Here is a 14,897-nt window from a genome sequence, read left to right as displayed (position 1 = left end):
GGATCACAATCTTATCTTGGTCCTAAGCAGGCACTAGTCCAAACCAGCAGAGATTCTCACCTCTGTAGTGTTTGTGCAGGTTACAGACCCACGTGGGAAGGCAGGATAGGTGACCAAAGCTCTTGGGAACAAAGGCTGCTCTAGTACCGTTAAAAACCAACCCAGACAAGATTATTCCAAAAGATGCTTTGTTTGGGTTTTAACAGGGTGGAATGGAGGAATAATCTGTGATCAGTAAGCAGAGAATCTCAGGCAAAGCAGATAAAACCCAGATTTATCCATTTAAAAGAAGCTCTCTGATTGCAGAGCCACGCGAGGTTAATGAATTTTTATTTTTTAAAAGCGAGAAATAACTACATGGATTTGTTGATAGTCTCTCACCGTGGGGAGAGAAGGGGATATAATAGTAACAGAACAGCTGGCATTTTCTTTGGCCTTTTATATGAAAGCTCTGTTTCAGGGCTGATATCTCAACACACAGCTCCTTATCTCAAAGCTTAGATTACAGTAGTCAGGGTAGTGGTTTGAAGACTGGATGTTGTGTGAAGGTATAAAATTGGCTCTGCTGTCCCAGTGAGCCTCTCCCGTATGCAGGTCCACATTCAGAGACCTTCCCAGACAAAATGACTATTAAAAGAAAGCATTGAATATAATTTGATCAAGCACATGCCCATGGCCACATGTCTTACACAAGATAAATGTTTTTATTTGTGATGCTTAAAGGAGAGCTGAATAGCTTTCTTCTTTAACAAGAAAGAAAGGAATTGTGCTTGTGCTTACTTTAAAGGTGATAACCCTTGTGTTCCTGTTTCTGCTGAAGGGCTGCAGCAGGAACTTGCAGTTCTCAATAGAAGTGGAACAGCTGGAAGTTGCACAAAGAAAAGGTTTTCCCTTTGTAGAGTTTACCAGAGATTTGAGCCGCTCATAATTAACAAAACAAAATCTCAGAGAATCCCTTCTCTTCTCAATTTATTCCACATTCAGTCTCTTCAAAAATCATAATCCTTGGAATTTACCAAACCTCTGTGGAACTGGCCAACAAAGACAAGCCATTTCTAAAGCAAAAGGATCTGGCTTTTGTGATTCTTTCTGGTCATCTTTAGGTATGAGGAAAGAAGATTAAGTAGATGAGGTTTTGCCTCTTTTGCTGATAATCTCTGCAAGGGCATAAATAGTGAGCAATCATTGCAAGTGAGTCTGAGAGCAAGCAAAGTGAAAATCAAGGACAGTAATTTCATTTTGGATTATGAATGGTGAGGATGCAGAAGAGTGAGCCTAGTGAGGGTGATTGTCAGCCAGTTCCTGCCTTTCTAAATTTGTAGAGGACGATCTTACCTGCAAGTAAAGTACTCAGCAATTTTTAACTCCCTGATTCTAAGGCTGCAGGGGAGGTAGACATACCAGTACCATGAGAGCTTTTCTTTCCTGCCAGTGTTGTTTTGAGCTCTGCCAGTGCTGCTGCTGGGTGGTAAGAAAACTGCAGGAACTCCTCTCAAACACACTCTGCCTGGGGCAATATCTGCCAAGACCGTGTTTCTGCCACACGTTCCTAGTATGCTTTGCACGAGCATTGAGAACAGCCTGCAAAAGCACTCAGCTTTCTTCCTTCATTTTTTATCATCTCATTCTCTTCATTTGTCCATGTACTGTTTTCTTAGAGTCTTTTTCTCTTCCCAGCATCTGACTCTCAGCATTATTTCTTCCTTTTCTTTTGCCTCTTGTTAGAGGGAGCTGAGATAGATAACGTTTAGGGTTTGTGTGGAACAACTAAATTCTTTGCAAACACTTCTGAAAGTTAAAAATTTTGTAGCTTATAAAGCAGAGTTGCATTGAGATTTAGCCCTGTATTACTCCAATGCCAAGGACACCCTGTTATCTTAAAAAAGGATTGAGTCCCAAAGAAGCTCCCAATACAGTCAGAGTGCTGTGGCTTTCCCTGATTTCTTCTGAGTACAGTTTTTATTTTCTCTGGATGACATCAAGAGCTTGTAATGGCTGTTGAGGAAAGCTTTGCAGATCTGTCAGTGAGATACAGATTTTTAATATACTGCAACAAAAGACACAATTTTAAACTGTTTTCCTGTAACATTTGCTTAGAAGTAAATATTTATTGTAAATTGATATTATTAAAAAGCCTTTTTTAAAGTTATAGGCATTGAACATCGGGATGAAGCTTAGACATTTTTACCATAGTGTCCAGAAATGTGCCTTGGAATCTGGTTTTCTGTCAGTAAGTTAAGTACTAAAGGCCTCCAAAAATTCAGGTTGTGCATGGCAGTGAATGCTCTGATGGACTGTGACAAGCGTGAAGCAGGTCTGGCCTTGATGTGGCTTAAGAATCCCTGTGGCCAGTGCTAGGAATCTCTTTGGAGACGCTGTCAGTGCCTTGCAGAGCTTCTGGGGCAGGGGCCTCTTTGGCTAGGTAGTGGGCAGGCTTCTATCTTGGAAGCCTTTTTGAAATAAAAGATAATAGAATATAAAGACAGACCAAAAAATATAAAAATGGATACTTGGATGGATTGAGGGGCAGTTTTCTAAGGGAATAAAGTCTGCCTTTTAGAGGTGGAGGATAGCTGAAATGCTAGCCCTCTCATACCATGTGAACAACTGAATTTCTTAAATATGCATATGAAGATCTGTTCACATCTGGCTGGCTGTTTCCTCTCTTAAGGGGTAGCCTGCTTCACATTTATTGATTGCCTTTTGTTCAAGTCTCAGAGCATATTATGGATACAAATGAAATGCCACTTGAATCACCTGTTAGAAATGATTAGTACTATCATATTCATCTTACTTTATGAAAGAGAGTGCAGAGAGAAGTGCCATCTTCCAGCCTATTCCCACACCTGCATTATTGCACCTTAGTACAGCTTACAGACCTCTTGGAGCCAGTGTGGAACCAGGGAACACAGAATGCATAATGTGTTGAAACAAATGCTCAGATATTGGCACCTTAGTCTCCTTTATCCTGTTCAGGGGAAAGACATTTTTTAAACCTGTGCTGTGCCACCTTATGGCTGTGACTGTGACAAGGACCCAGCATCAGCAGAGGGATGGCACAAGAGTAACAATAAACCTGCCAGGAAAGCAAGACTCCATAGGGCTCTACAGTGCCTGAATTTTAGGGCCCCTATAGTTCCTCCTTGGGCCCTCCCTGGACACAAAGGATTGCAGTCTGCTGGAGCAGGGCTTTTTGGGATTTATTATCAGACAGATGTGTTGTCATGGTAACCCCAGGCAGGCTTTAAATCTCTTTCTGTGCAGAGGAATGCTAAGCCTCTTAACTGCTGTCTTTCCTCCCACCACTTTCCTACTCAAGCTTGGGGAACTGGATGTGCCTTTCAGGGCAGCAGAGAGAAATGTTGGGGCTTGGGACAGCTCTGGAGGAAGAAAAGCAAGTGGCACTTTCCTGTCTGAGTTACTGGGTGATGTGTTCAAGGTGCTGCTTCCAAATTTGAAGTGATCTTGTAAACCATCATCTGGACAGACAGATCCTTCTCCAAGGAGAGATGCACAGCTCTTAGTCTGTGTTCCCTGATGTGTGGGGTGAGTCCCAGTGTCTTGCTGGGCTACATGAGGGGAACTTGACCTCCCATTGCCTGTTCTGGATCTTGTACTGCAAAGGAGGCTTCAGCCATCAGTGTTGCTGGCATAGCACTTTTTAAAAGCATTGCCTGTATTTGTGATAGGTTCTGAAGATGTCACATGCCTTGCATTTATCAAATTACTGTTCTTGGGTGGGGCCTGAGGTAAAGATGTGGTAGGCAAGTGGCCATGGAAAAGCTGAAATCTTTGAAATTTGTCCTAGGCTGCATTTGGTGTCACTGTTGTGTGGATGGGAGAATGAGGAACAGACAATGAAGTGTGTCTGTAGGGAAAGGTCTGAAAGCTTGGTTCCTTCACAGAGAGCATTGAAAGTGTCTTGTCGCACTGCACATGTAATCTGTCTGTCTTCCCACCTTGCCGTGGTCACGGACAGCCTGCCTGGAGTGTAAAACTGCTCAGCATATGTGTGAGGTGAATGGCTGGTTGAAGTGAATTATAGAAGCCATTTTTAAATTAATGTGATGGCCGCTGTTTGGTTAACACTGGTTTGATATATCAGTGACAGCAGTGATTTATTTGTCAGGTTATCCATAAGAGGTTGGTGTCAAAGGACCTCTATGGAACGAGAGTCTGCCTTTGTGAGCACGTGTTCACCACTGAGGGAGTGGTGCACCCAAACACTGCCTGTGGAGTGTGAGCGGTGTGGGCACCTTGGCAGTGCTGTTTTGTGCTCTTTGAGGCTGGGGAGGGGCAGCTGATGCAGGAAGATCTGTCCATCTTCCCTACACAGTTTGATAGGTCTGTGTGCTTTCCCCAGAGTTATATTCAGTGTTTCCTGTGTGATTACATCCAGCCAAAGTCTGCAGTTGAGAGGTCATCACCTTCGCCTTGGTGCAGCCAGGGATCCATCCCTTTCTGAGAAAAGCTATTAAAATCTAAGTAGCCCAGATGAGGACGGTGTTTGTCACCTGCCAACAACCCTCCTGCCACCCTTAGTTTGATTGAAAATTCTCCCACAGGAAGATGCACCAGTGACATTTCCCCAAAGCACACAGGTGGCAGCAGAGAGTTTGTCTCACGGCTTCTCCCTTTTTATCGTTTTCCAGCAGAAGAAATTTGACTAGAATTACTTTGTGTCCTACTTGTCTGTGACACTTGAGCCTCTGGAGTTTGGTTTTTCGTTTGGTTTTTTTCTGTCAAGGCTGTGTGCTGTCTTACTCTCTATGCTGCTGGACCCTGAGGTTCATGGCACGATGCACCTTCGCTTTGGTTAAAGCTATTACTTTGGACATTTAAAGTAATCACAAGTGAGCACAAGAGAACCTGTAGGAGACGTGAGGATTGTGAACGTTTACTTTCCCAGATTTTCTTTCCAGAATCCAGGAAAATTTTTCTGCTACAAAATTTTGGCACTTTCAAGGGCACACAAAGTCAGGGACACCTCTGTGCTGTGGCAGGACCTGTTGCATGGGTAGTTCTAAGAATCCACCTTTCCCAATAAAAGCCCACTCCCTTTGGATCCCTTAGTTACTGTTCATGATATTATTGACTTCTTTTCCTTCATCTGTACACCATGGACTGCCCCATCCTCCTTTTCATTAGCACATAGACTGAGAAGGGGCAGAGTTTCATTAGCAAAATCCCAGCCAACATGGGTGAGGAAGCGAGCACTGAGGCTGAGCCTGTAAAGTGTAAGGAATGTATTGCTCTCAAGTGAGATTTATTGTCCTTTTGCCTTAGCACAGATACTCTGGGTCCCTCACATTGAAGTGGAGAGCATGATCTGACTGTGGTTTTAAAGAGGCGTCATTTAGTGCTACTAGACTACTACTAGGTTTAGCAGAACTACTTCAAGTAAGGACTGTGTACGAGGAGCACTTATCTGCTCTGCTCCACTCCAAGTGAAATAATGCCTAAGCCCCATCTGTGATACCTCTTCAGACTCAACTGGGCACTAGGAGAACACAGAGACATGTTACAGAGGAAAAAATACAATTATGAACCTTTCTTCTTCATTTTGTTCAAACAGGCTTTACTGAGCACCCAGAACAAGCTGAGAACTTTAGTCCCAAATTTCACCTTTAACCTGGGCTTCTCAGGGAAATTCTACCACACAGGTAAGCCCCTGACACTCCTTTGTCCCAGCATCTGCATACAGCCCCCACCTTGGGGTGTGTGTCATGTGTAATGCAGTAGAGAGAGCTTGACTCTGTCAGAAGAGGATTAGCCACTACTTTTAAACATTGAGCCCCTCTTCTGCCTTTTGATTTTGCACTTCCTTTTCTGCTTTCTGTAGGTACAGATGAGGAAGATGAAGGGGATGACATGCTGCTCAAGCACAGGAAGGAGTTCTGGTGGTTCCCTCACATGTGGAGTCACATGCAGCCTCATCTTTTCCACAATGTCACTGTGCTGGCTGAGCAGATGAAGCTCAACAAGCAGTTTGCTGTGGTAGGGAGCATTGCAGTTTATTTACTTTACAGTGCTAATCCTTTAACATTTTTCTCCTGAAATAGCTGTTTGGACCCCACTGAATCCAAATACTAGTCTAGTAATTCATTTACCTTCAATTAAGCAAGGCAGTTCTGGAAGTTCAAATTGATGTGTGTCTCCTGCTGTCTTGAGGCAAGAAACACCATTCACATGCTTTCCTGTGCGATGGGAAGTGTTTCCCAGCACCTGCATGGCCTCAGGCAGCTCTGCTACATTCCAGGGTGCAAATCCCAAGGCTCTTGTTTCCTGAGGTGTGAACTTGTAGCATTACCATCCAAATGCAATTAATTTGCAAACTCTGGCAATGAGAAAGCATTTCCTTTTCCATCCTTATTCAATGTGGTTCTGTAGGGAAGTCACCTGGTTGGCAGTATAAAATGCTCTGTCTGCTCACAGTCCTTCTTCTGGCCTTCCAGACAATGTTGAAGGAAGTTACTTATCTAGGAAGCAGAGAGGAAATTCCCTGGGTTTTGGCAGAGGAAGGGAAAGCCTTGAACATCCTGCATTGATGGAACAATGTCTGTTTGGTTCTTACAGCTCAGAGTTGAATATAGCATATATGTTTCACTGAAAAGAAATGTCCTCTTCACCTCTAGTTTGGTTCTTTTGATGGTAATCCCCTTGGGAATAACAGTCTGCTGTCTTGTGTTCCTGTGACACATAGATTAGGAATGATCTTGAATGCAGAGCACAGTCACAGCATTATAGAAACAATTTAGGCTCCTCCTTTTCCTGGTTAAATAACAGTGCAGTCTTTTGCAAAGAGAGACAAAGCACAGAACACAATTACACATATTTAACATAAAACAGACTAGCAGTCAGAGAAGGTTATTGCTTCATTTAGGGGCTCTGGTTTTATCATGCACCACCAGGGCAGAGCTGTCATCATTGATATTGTGACTAGAACCACATAGTGGAATTAAAACCCAAGAAATGCAGAAATTTCCTGTCATTTTAATGTAGCTCCAGGCCCCATATCTTCACCTGCAATTGTCTCTTGCTCCATGTCTGCTTTTCTCTGAATTGCTAGAGAGACAATACAAATCCCAGTTACCTTCCTTTCCTCTATATCAGTTAAGGAAATTTTGTTTTCCTTCTCTAGTGACTCACATCTAGGCATTGTAGGAGTGAGACGTGTCACTTAACAGCATTGATTAGTTTGTAGTAACCAGGGAGCCTGACCTGAGGGTTCCGAATTAATTTGATCTGTCACAGCTGCAAGCTACAAGACCATTGTACAGCAGCTGTTACCAGTGCTGAATGTCCTTGTTGGTACAGAATTGCCCTTATATTTCTACAGATGCATAAAACAAGTACGGTATTTCAGGTTTCTCAAACCAGAAGTTTTCATGTTCCTCTGTCATCTTGCTCCAACCTGGATGCTGTTGCTAAATATGCTCCTTATTAAGACTGTTAGTTAAATACTGAATTATCAAGCTGTGTATTCTGCTTCCAGGAGCATGGGATTCCCACAGACTTGGGCTATGCTGTAGCCCCCCATCATTCTGGGGTTTATCCTGTCCACACACAACTCTATGAGGCATGGAAATCTGTTTGGAGCATCCAAGTAACGAGCACAGAGGAATACCCACACCTACGGCCTGCCCGCTACCGGCGTGGATTCATCCATAATGGAATCATGGTGAGCACAGCAGAGCCCACTTCCCTGCCCAGGGAATGGTCTTCTCATGACCTGCATCAGAGACATTGATCTGAATATCACCAGTGTTTCCAAAATCATTAAGTGAGGGAAAGAAAAAAACTTGGCTAAAGCAAATTGTTCTGTGTTTTCAGAACAATTCAGGGATCAGTACTGAATGGAGAGCAAAATCAAGCCCACCAAGAATAAATTTAAATCCCAGTGGCTTGTTAGCAGTGTGATGAGTTAAGTGGTTGAGAGGAATAGTAAGAGTCCTCTGCACCTATGTCACACCCCTTACTCTTTATATTGATCCATAAAGTTCTGCTTTGACTCATTCTCATACAGATGCTGCTGCCTTGTCTAAGAAGATGCTGCCTCTGGTCTAACTTTGCCTTTTTCTGATATTGTCAGGTTCTGCCTCGACAGACCTGTGGTCTTTTTACTCACACTATCTTCTATAATGAATATCCTGGTGGCTCAAAGGAGTTGGACAAGAGCATTCGAGGTGGTGAGCTCTTCCTGACAGTGCTTCTGAACCCAGTAAGTTCACCTGAAAGGGGAATTTGTGCACAGCTGTCCAGCTTATGTGCCTGATATGGGAAAGGACTAGATCTTGTTGGAGATTCAGTGTCACCCCAACACAGTGTGGGTATCTCTAGTGTTCTGCTAAGGGGATGTGAAATGGAGGGCCAAGGAAGTACTTGCTGGTTAATGGTGCTTTGCTTTACACACTGCCAAGGGAGCAGCAGTGTCGAGAGGCGCACACTGAGCAGGCAGAAACCAGTCAGGGTGACACACTGACCATGGGCCACAGCACAGGGCCGCCACGTGGGCTGCTGTCTCTTGCTGAGTCACAAGAGAGATGTGCCTTGGCTCCTTCTGTTCCACACACATCTGCTGCCTGCTGGCTTCTCCCCGGCTTACTGATGAGTTTTATGCACAATAATTGCTTTTGCTGGGCTTTCATTATGAAGTCTTTTCCTCTTTCTTTCAGTATGTAGACACTTGAAATTATTTGTGTTGTTTTTGTGCTGTAGCTGTTACACTAGTGCTTTTTTTGAGATATGAGTGTAACAGAGGCATTTCCTTTTCTTTCAATACTTGACAGTTCTGTTAAGCCACTGAGCAAATGTAGTACCTTCAACACCCTGCAGTCCCTTCTTAGAGCCACAGACAGCAAATCCCATGAGTGCCTCACTTCCCACTGAGGCTGGGATGGTGTACTAGGCAAGAGACACAAAAAACACTGGTCATTTTTAGAAAACTCTGAATGGGTAGAATCAAGAGATGAAGTTTGGTAGCCCTTTCCAATCACAGATCACACTCCCTCCAGTTCCTGCTTGTTGGCTGCAGCAGGTGGACATGCTGCTCCTTTTGTTTGTACAGTAACTTTCTCAGTTCCCCACCTGAACTTTTCTTCCTAAAGCTGATTTGACCCACAGCTGCTTGTCCTCTTTTTCTCTGAATAGACATTGCCCTGCAAAGTTTAAACAATCATTTTAGAATGTCTATCTTTGTAGTGATATCTGAATATAGTAATGCTTAATTGCTTCTCATGACTTCCACATTTCTACCACCATCTTTCCCCTTTATACATCTTTTCCACCAGTGCCTGAGTATGGACAAGGAGCCATGCAGGCAGATTGGAGAGAAAGTATGTTGGTTCTGGCTGGTTTCCTAGGGGGAAACCCTGGAGTACCAGGCCAATCCTTGAGTACTTGTTTATGGGGTTTTTCCATGTAACACCAGTGGCTCTGTTCACCATGATGTTTTCTTTCATTCCCTCTTCCTTTTGTGCCTTAATTGCAGGGTTGAATATGCAGCTTTAGCCACTTTTGGTTGGGATTGTAGAAGACCAGTAAATCAGAAAATCAACCTTTTTCCATGAGTGACTTTAATTTTTCTTTTGTCTCTTGCTTTTTCTAATGTTCAGCAGAATTGATAGGGAAAAGACCCTCACAGTGTGCTCTGGGTACATGAGACACACAGGCTGTAGCTGACAAACAGGCCTGGTGTTACTGAAGGTTAGCTTGTGAGCAGCTCTGACTTGTGTAGGATCTGCAGAAGCTGTTGGTCTATGACAGCCAGAGCTAAAAAACTTTTTACTTTCAGGTCTGGAAGCCAGACTTCTGTCCCTATTGCCTGAGACTGGATAGTTTTCTTTACATACCACAACCAAACGTTCCTGCTTGAAAAAAGTCTGGAGTAAGGAGGAGGTTATTCTTTGCATTAGGTATGGAGTGATCAGTCAGATGGAAAGAAACTGCTTTTTTCTCTTGATAATTTCTTTTCTGGGCTTGTGTTCCCATATGCTGGGTGAATTGCACCTTGTCCCACTTTGTAATTGTCAAATCTTGAGCATGCAGAAACAGCCTCTGTGAAAGTAAAGGCTATAACTTCTCTTGGAAAACCAGTTGCTAGGCTGTAATCCGGAGATCTTTACTGATCTAGGAGGCTGTGCCAAAGAATTAATAGAAACATACTATCTAGAACGACCCTTTGAACTTTGCTGATAAGATGTGATGGCCAAAGCAGCTGGCAGTAATCTGTGATCCAAAAACATTCAGGAAAATTGTGTTCTGGTGCTGGATGAGCTTATTTGCCAGATTTACTGTTGGCTCTTCATGGTGACTTAAAACTCTTTCAAGCACCTTCGGATACTTCCCATGTTTACACTTCTGCTTCCTTTTGGCAGCATAGCATTTCTCTCTGTCAGAGCAGAGTGCTGTGCTCTAAGCCACTCTTGTGTTTGCACAGTGACTCAGACCTTGCATTCTTCCCCTTGCTGATAGAGCCATCTCAGGGGGCTGATAGAAAGCTGGCCAGCTCTGCAGCCCCAGCAGTGATCCGTAGCAGCCTTGGACCAGGCTCTTTTAATCCTTTCTGGGGCTTCCAGCTCCCGTTAAGTGACATGGAGGAGTCTCCAAGCCTGTATGTGTATGATTAACTCCACAGTGCAAACAGAAGATGTTTGATCTTCTCACTAGTGAACAAGGTCTGATGTGAGAATAGCTGTTGATCCTGAGCACAGACTGCTTCTCACAAACACTTGGGCTCACACTGCGCAGGCCAGTTACTGCTGTGCCCACAGCTGCTGTTACTGCAAGGGTGCTCATACCCTTCTGTTCTGTGTGCTGGGCCAGGTCCCAACCTTTGCTCTCGTCTTTCTTCAGTGTGAAAGAAGGGAAATCGTGGCACACTGACAGGAGAAGGGAGGGGAGAGGAGGGAGATGTTATTTCCAAGTCAGTCTGCAGAGTCAGTGGGTGTGGATGGGAGGGAGGGAGAAGATGGCCCTTGTGTGTAGCTGATGTCAGAAGTAGTGCTCAGAGCTGTTCTGGCAGCAGTAGCTGTGATGGGGCAGAGCAGGCTGCCAGGCCTTGTTAAACACTGCGTGTTACAGGCCATGACTGCACGCTCACAAGTCCAGGGAAATGGCTCATCAGCTGCGTTTGTCTTCTTCCAAACCCAGTTCCTTGGGACTGTTTGCAGGTGGCAGCATTACCTGTGTGAGCCATTTTACCAAATGTAGTCAGTCTTGAGACACAGTTGCTAACTTGGAGTACGTGCAGGCTGGTTTTTAATTCTGGAAATCTTGCAAGGGTCCCAGGTGCTCTCCTTTGTCCTCCCTGCTGCAGTATTCGATTTGTGCCAGTGAGCCAGACTCTTTCATGCAGCAGATTTTTCCTCTACATATTTCACCAGCAAGTCAAAGGGATGAGGCACATATTGCTATCACAGAACCTTCCTGATGTCTCCCAGAAAGGAGCAAAATACATCCTTTTGCCACCATGCCTTGCAGTTACACAGATCTTTCTGTCCTCTGCTCTGTGTTGTATTTAGCACATCCTTCTTACATAACAGCACTGAGCACATGCTGCTCTTTGAAGTGTAGGTGCCAGAGCCTGTCTGGCAGGGCCTCTCAGTCAGCTCAGTAGGGAACCAGAAGTGGAAAACTCACAGGCAGACAAACGTGATAGATCTTGATCTCCACTTACTTTCCATGTGTCCCAGAGACATACCAGTGTTTTCTGTTGCCCACCCAGAAATGCTGGGTTGTGAGCACCTTATGGACAAAATTAAATTTGTTTCATACTGTCTTGGAGAGGGCTCAGGCACAAAGAGCTCTAGTCTCTATCAGTACCTCTTCTTTTGCTGAGACCAGCCCATGGTGACGTTGGGCAGAAAACTGAATTCAGACTTCCTCAGTGCCAGCAAATGTCTTCATCCCAAGACCATCTGTCTCCTGCTTCCCTATTTTGCTCTTTTCCTCCTGTGAGTGGGAAAGCCATTCCTGCCCCCTGCCAGGGAAGCCTGTCATTGCCTCCTGACCTTACCTGGTGTCACCAGAATTGAACCCAGGACTGTACAGCAATGGGTGCCCCTGCTGTGACTGAAGTCATTCTCCCTCCCTGCACTTGCAGACACTGGACAAGGGGATGCTAAATCAGCCATTCCTCCACTGGCCTCAGTGTTCTGCTTTTGTTCTTCCAAATTCTAGCCATGGTGTGGTTTATGTCTGGCAAAATGCCATTGTGTTACAGGCACTGGGGTGCTGAATTCTGTGGGACACACACTAGATCCAAGCTGATAAGAGTCTTCTGCACTCTTTTCCAAGTTAAAATAGTGAAAAACTGACAGTAGGAAAGTGTATCTGCTTGAGGGAAGAGATGGCTTGGCAAGACAGAGATAGTGTACAACCTCCTGAGCACTGCAGTGCTGAGGCAGCTGCCATGGCTGTTGAGTGCCACTTTGCCCATGGTTGTTAAAGCTTGGCAGGACATTTTTCAGGGGCTGCCTGGGCTGAAGGTTCTTGCAGGCTAAAACTTACCAGCTGGTGTCTGTTTCTAGGACAATATCCTAGTGCAGTGTCTCTTTGCAGTCCCTGTTCAGATCCCCAGATACACCTGTTTATATTTTAAAGTGGGAGTTGCCAGTTTCTCCTTTACATTTGAGCTATCAGCTCTGAAGAGAATGAAAGCTGATGGGCTGTGGGCCGTGGAAGAACTCCTGTGACAACTATCCCTGTGCTGAGTGGCCTGGCCTGCAGCATGGTGCCCTTTCCCTGGCCTGCTGCCCTCCTCTGCAGCTCAAGATGTTGCCCTGGTTGTGCCTTGAGGAGAGGAAGGGAAGCTCCTGTTTTCCTGTGAAAGAGGGATTGTAATGTTTTTGACTAGTAGGGAGTTACTGACTAAGCCTTGTTCACCTAAATGTCCTAGAGCCACTTGAATGGGATTTTGAAACTGTTCTGGATTCACATCGAGGGTTCAGTTATTGTGCCCCTGCACCATTCCCAGGGATTACTGAGAGGTCTCTCCTCCCCTGAGTTCTTGTCTTGCAAGCACTGTTTCCTGGCAGATGGACATTTGTCAGCCAAGACTGCCATGGCAGTCTGAGTTAACAGCTTCTTGCTGACCACGGAATCAAGCTAGGCAGAACAGTTCTGTTTCCTGATTTAGCAGTATCTGATGTCTGCTTTATTTTCAGATCAGCATCTTCATGACCCACCTGTCCAACTATGGGAATGACCGTCTGGGACTGTACACTTTTGAGAGCCTGGTCAAGTTTGTGCAGTGCTGGACCAACCTTCGCCTGCAAACATTGCCTCCAGTCCAACTTGCAAAAAAGTACTTTGAAATCTTCCCGCAGGAGAAGAATCCCTTGTGGCAGGTGAGAAGGCAGCTTTTACTGCTCCTAGCGATTTTCTAAGAGCTGTGTCCCACATTTGAAGTGTAGCAAGACGGCTGATCCGGAGTGCAGGGGGGTAAAGCATAAAGCTTTCAGGTTTAACCTTTGTGACTTCAGGCTGCCTGTGGCAAATGGCAAGGTGGAAGGGATGGGGAGTAGGAGCAGTAGGACACAGTCACAGTGTGAGCTTAGTGACAGGGATCACACATGACCAGGGGCCAGCTTGCAGGCATTTGGGTCATTAAAGGGCTTATATTAGAGGATGCTGCTGTGAAGTGTAAAGTGTGCAAGCAAGAGCCCTGTTTGGTGCTGGAGAAGCTTGCAGGCATGTTAATGTGATTAATCTCGAAGTAATTTCACACTGCAGAATTCATGTTCATTAAATAAAAACACGCTTATTCCATTTTATCCCAGTGCAGCAGCTCTCTGCATGGTAATGAGCAGATGAAATTAAGTGAAGGTGATAGAGTTGTCTGTCTGCCAGAAGTTCACAGATGCTGAGCTGTGCTGTCACGGTGGCCCAGCCCAGTATGGCTGCATAGGGCAAGGCCTGTGGTTAACACTCTCAGAGGGACTTTGGATCCCGTGTCACTGGAGCCTTTGAAAATAGTCCCCTGTGTTTTCACTTAACACTTCTTGATGCCTGGCAGAGCAGCAGTGGAGCTCTGAAGTGTTCTTCATATGCTAATAGCATTTTCCCCAGAGGACTGGCCCTTGCAGCTTTTCCTCCCCTTGCCATTACCTTCTGTGGTAATGCTTAATCTCATCACTTGTGCTACAGAATCCCTGTGATGATAAAAGGCACAAGGATATCTGGTCCAAAGAGAAAACATGTGATCGACTCCCCAAGTTCCTCATCGTGGGACCTCAGAAAACTGGTAATGTGAATACTGTTAGATAGATCGTGGCTTCCATCTCACTCTTGCAGTCTGTATGGCTGCCCTTGGTGCAAGCTGCCAAATGGCCACAGAGTACGTTTCAGACAATCTCAGATATGTTCTAACATATCTATGTTCTAAATCTGGCAGGTCTGTCACTACTTCTCCCCTCTGGCACTGCTTGGCTTGCCCTACCTGTTTTGGCTTTCCATGTAAACTCAGAGAACCTGTGACCTTAGTGTGTCACAAACGCAGGCTGTCAGCAGGACTAAGCATGCACACTTTGCAAAGGTTACAATGAATGTCCCCTCGTGCTTTTATTGCTGCAGATCTGTGTACCCACTGCATGCTCCGTGTCACTGTCATTGGGAGGGAGGAATTGTCTGATCTCTGTCACCACCTTTCAACTGCTGTGCCAGTGGTTGGCAGTGACATAGCTGTACTGATGAGTTCCCTTCTAGCCTGAAGAGAGCAAAATCTCTTCAGCTGAGACCAGGTCTCCAAGCCTTGGCTTTCTGTGTAATGCAGTGCAACAGCAGCACCAACTATCCACAGCAAATGGTGATCTTGGACTTGGAACAAAGCTTGTCCCAGGCAAGCTGCTGTCCCCTGGCTGTGTCACTGGGAAGCTCTGATGGTGTGTGCACAGCAT

The 14,897-nt window shown here is 45.1% G+C and overlaps 1 protein-coding gene across 2 annotated transcripts in view; it reads left to right on the top strand.

Annotated features, from left to right (window-relative positions):
* Positions 1 to 14,897, top strand: part of NDST2 (N-deacetylase and N-sulfotransferase 2) — an 88,034-nt gene that overhangs the window by 65,565 nt on the left and 7,572 nt on the right. For both annotated transcript variants that reach the window (XM_066324048.1, XM_066324047.1), the window contains exons 4-9: positions 5,576 to 5,663; positions 5,843 to 5,997; positions 7,496 to 7,681; positions 8,093 to 8,221; positions 13,167 to 13,349; positions 14,149 to 14,245. In XM_066324048.1, the coding sequence (XP_066180145.1) occupies positions 5,576 to 5,663; positions 5,843 to 5,997; positions 7,496 to 7,681; positions 8,093 to 8,221; positions 13,167 to 13,349; positions 14,149 to 14,245 (838 nt within the window). The remainder of the gene's footprint in view (positions 1 to 5,575; positions 5,664 to 5,842; positions 5,998 to 7,495; positions 7,682 to 8,092; positions 8,222 to 13,166; positions 13,350 to 14,148; positions 14,246 to 14,897) is intronic.

The sequence above is a fragment of the Sylvia atricapilla genome, chromosome 8, assembly GCF_009819655.1.
Source record: "Sylvia atricapilla isolate bSylAtr1 chromosome 8, bSylAtr1.pri, whole genome shotgun sequence".
Taxonomy (NCBI): Eukaryota; Metazoa; Chordata; class Aves; order Passeriformes; family Sylviidae; genus Sylvia; species Sylvia atricapilla.
This window is presented reverse-complemented; position numbering and strand designations above follow the sequence as displayed.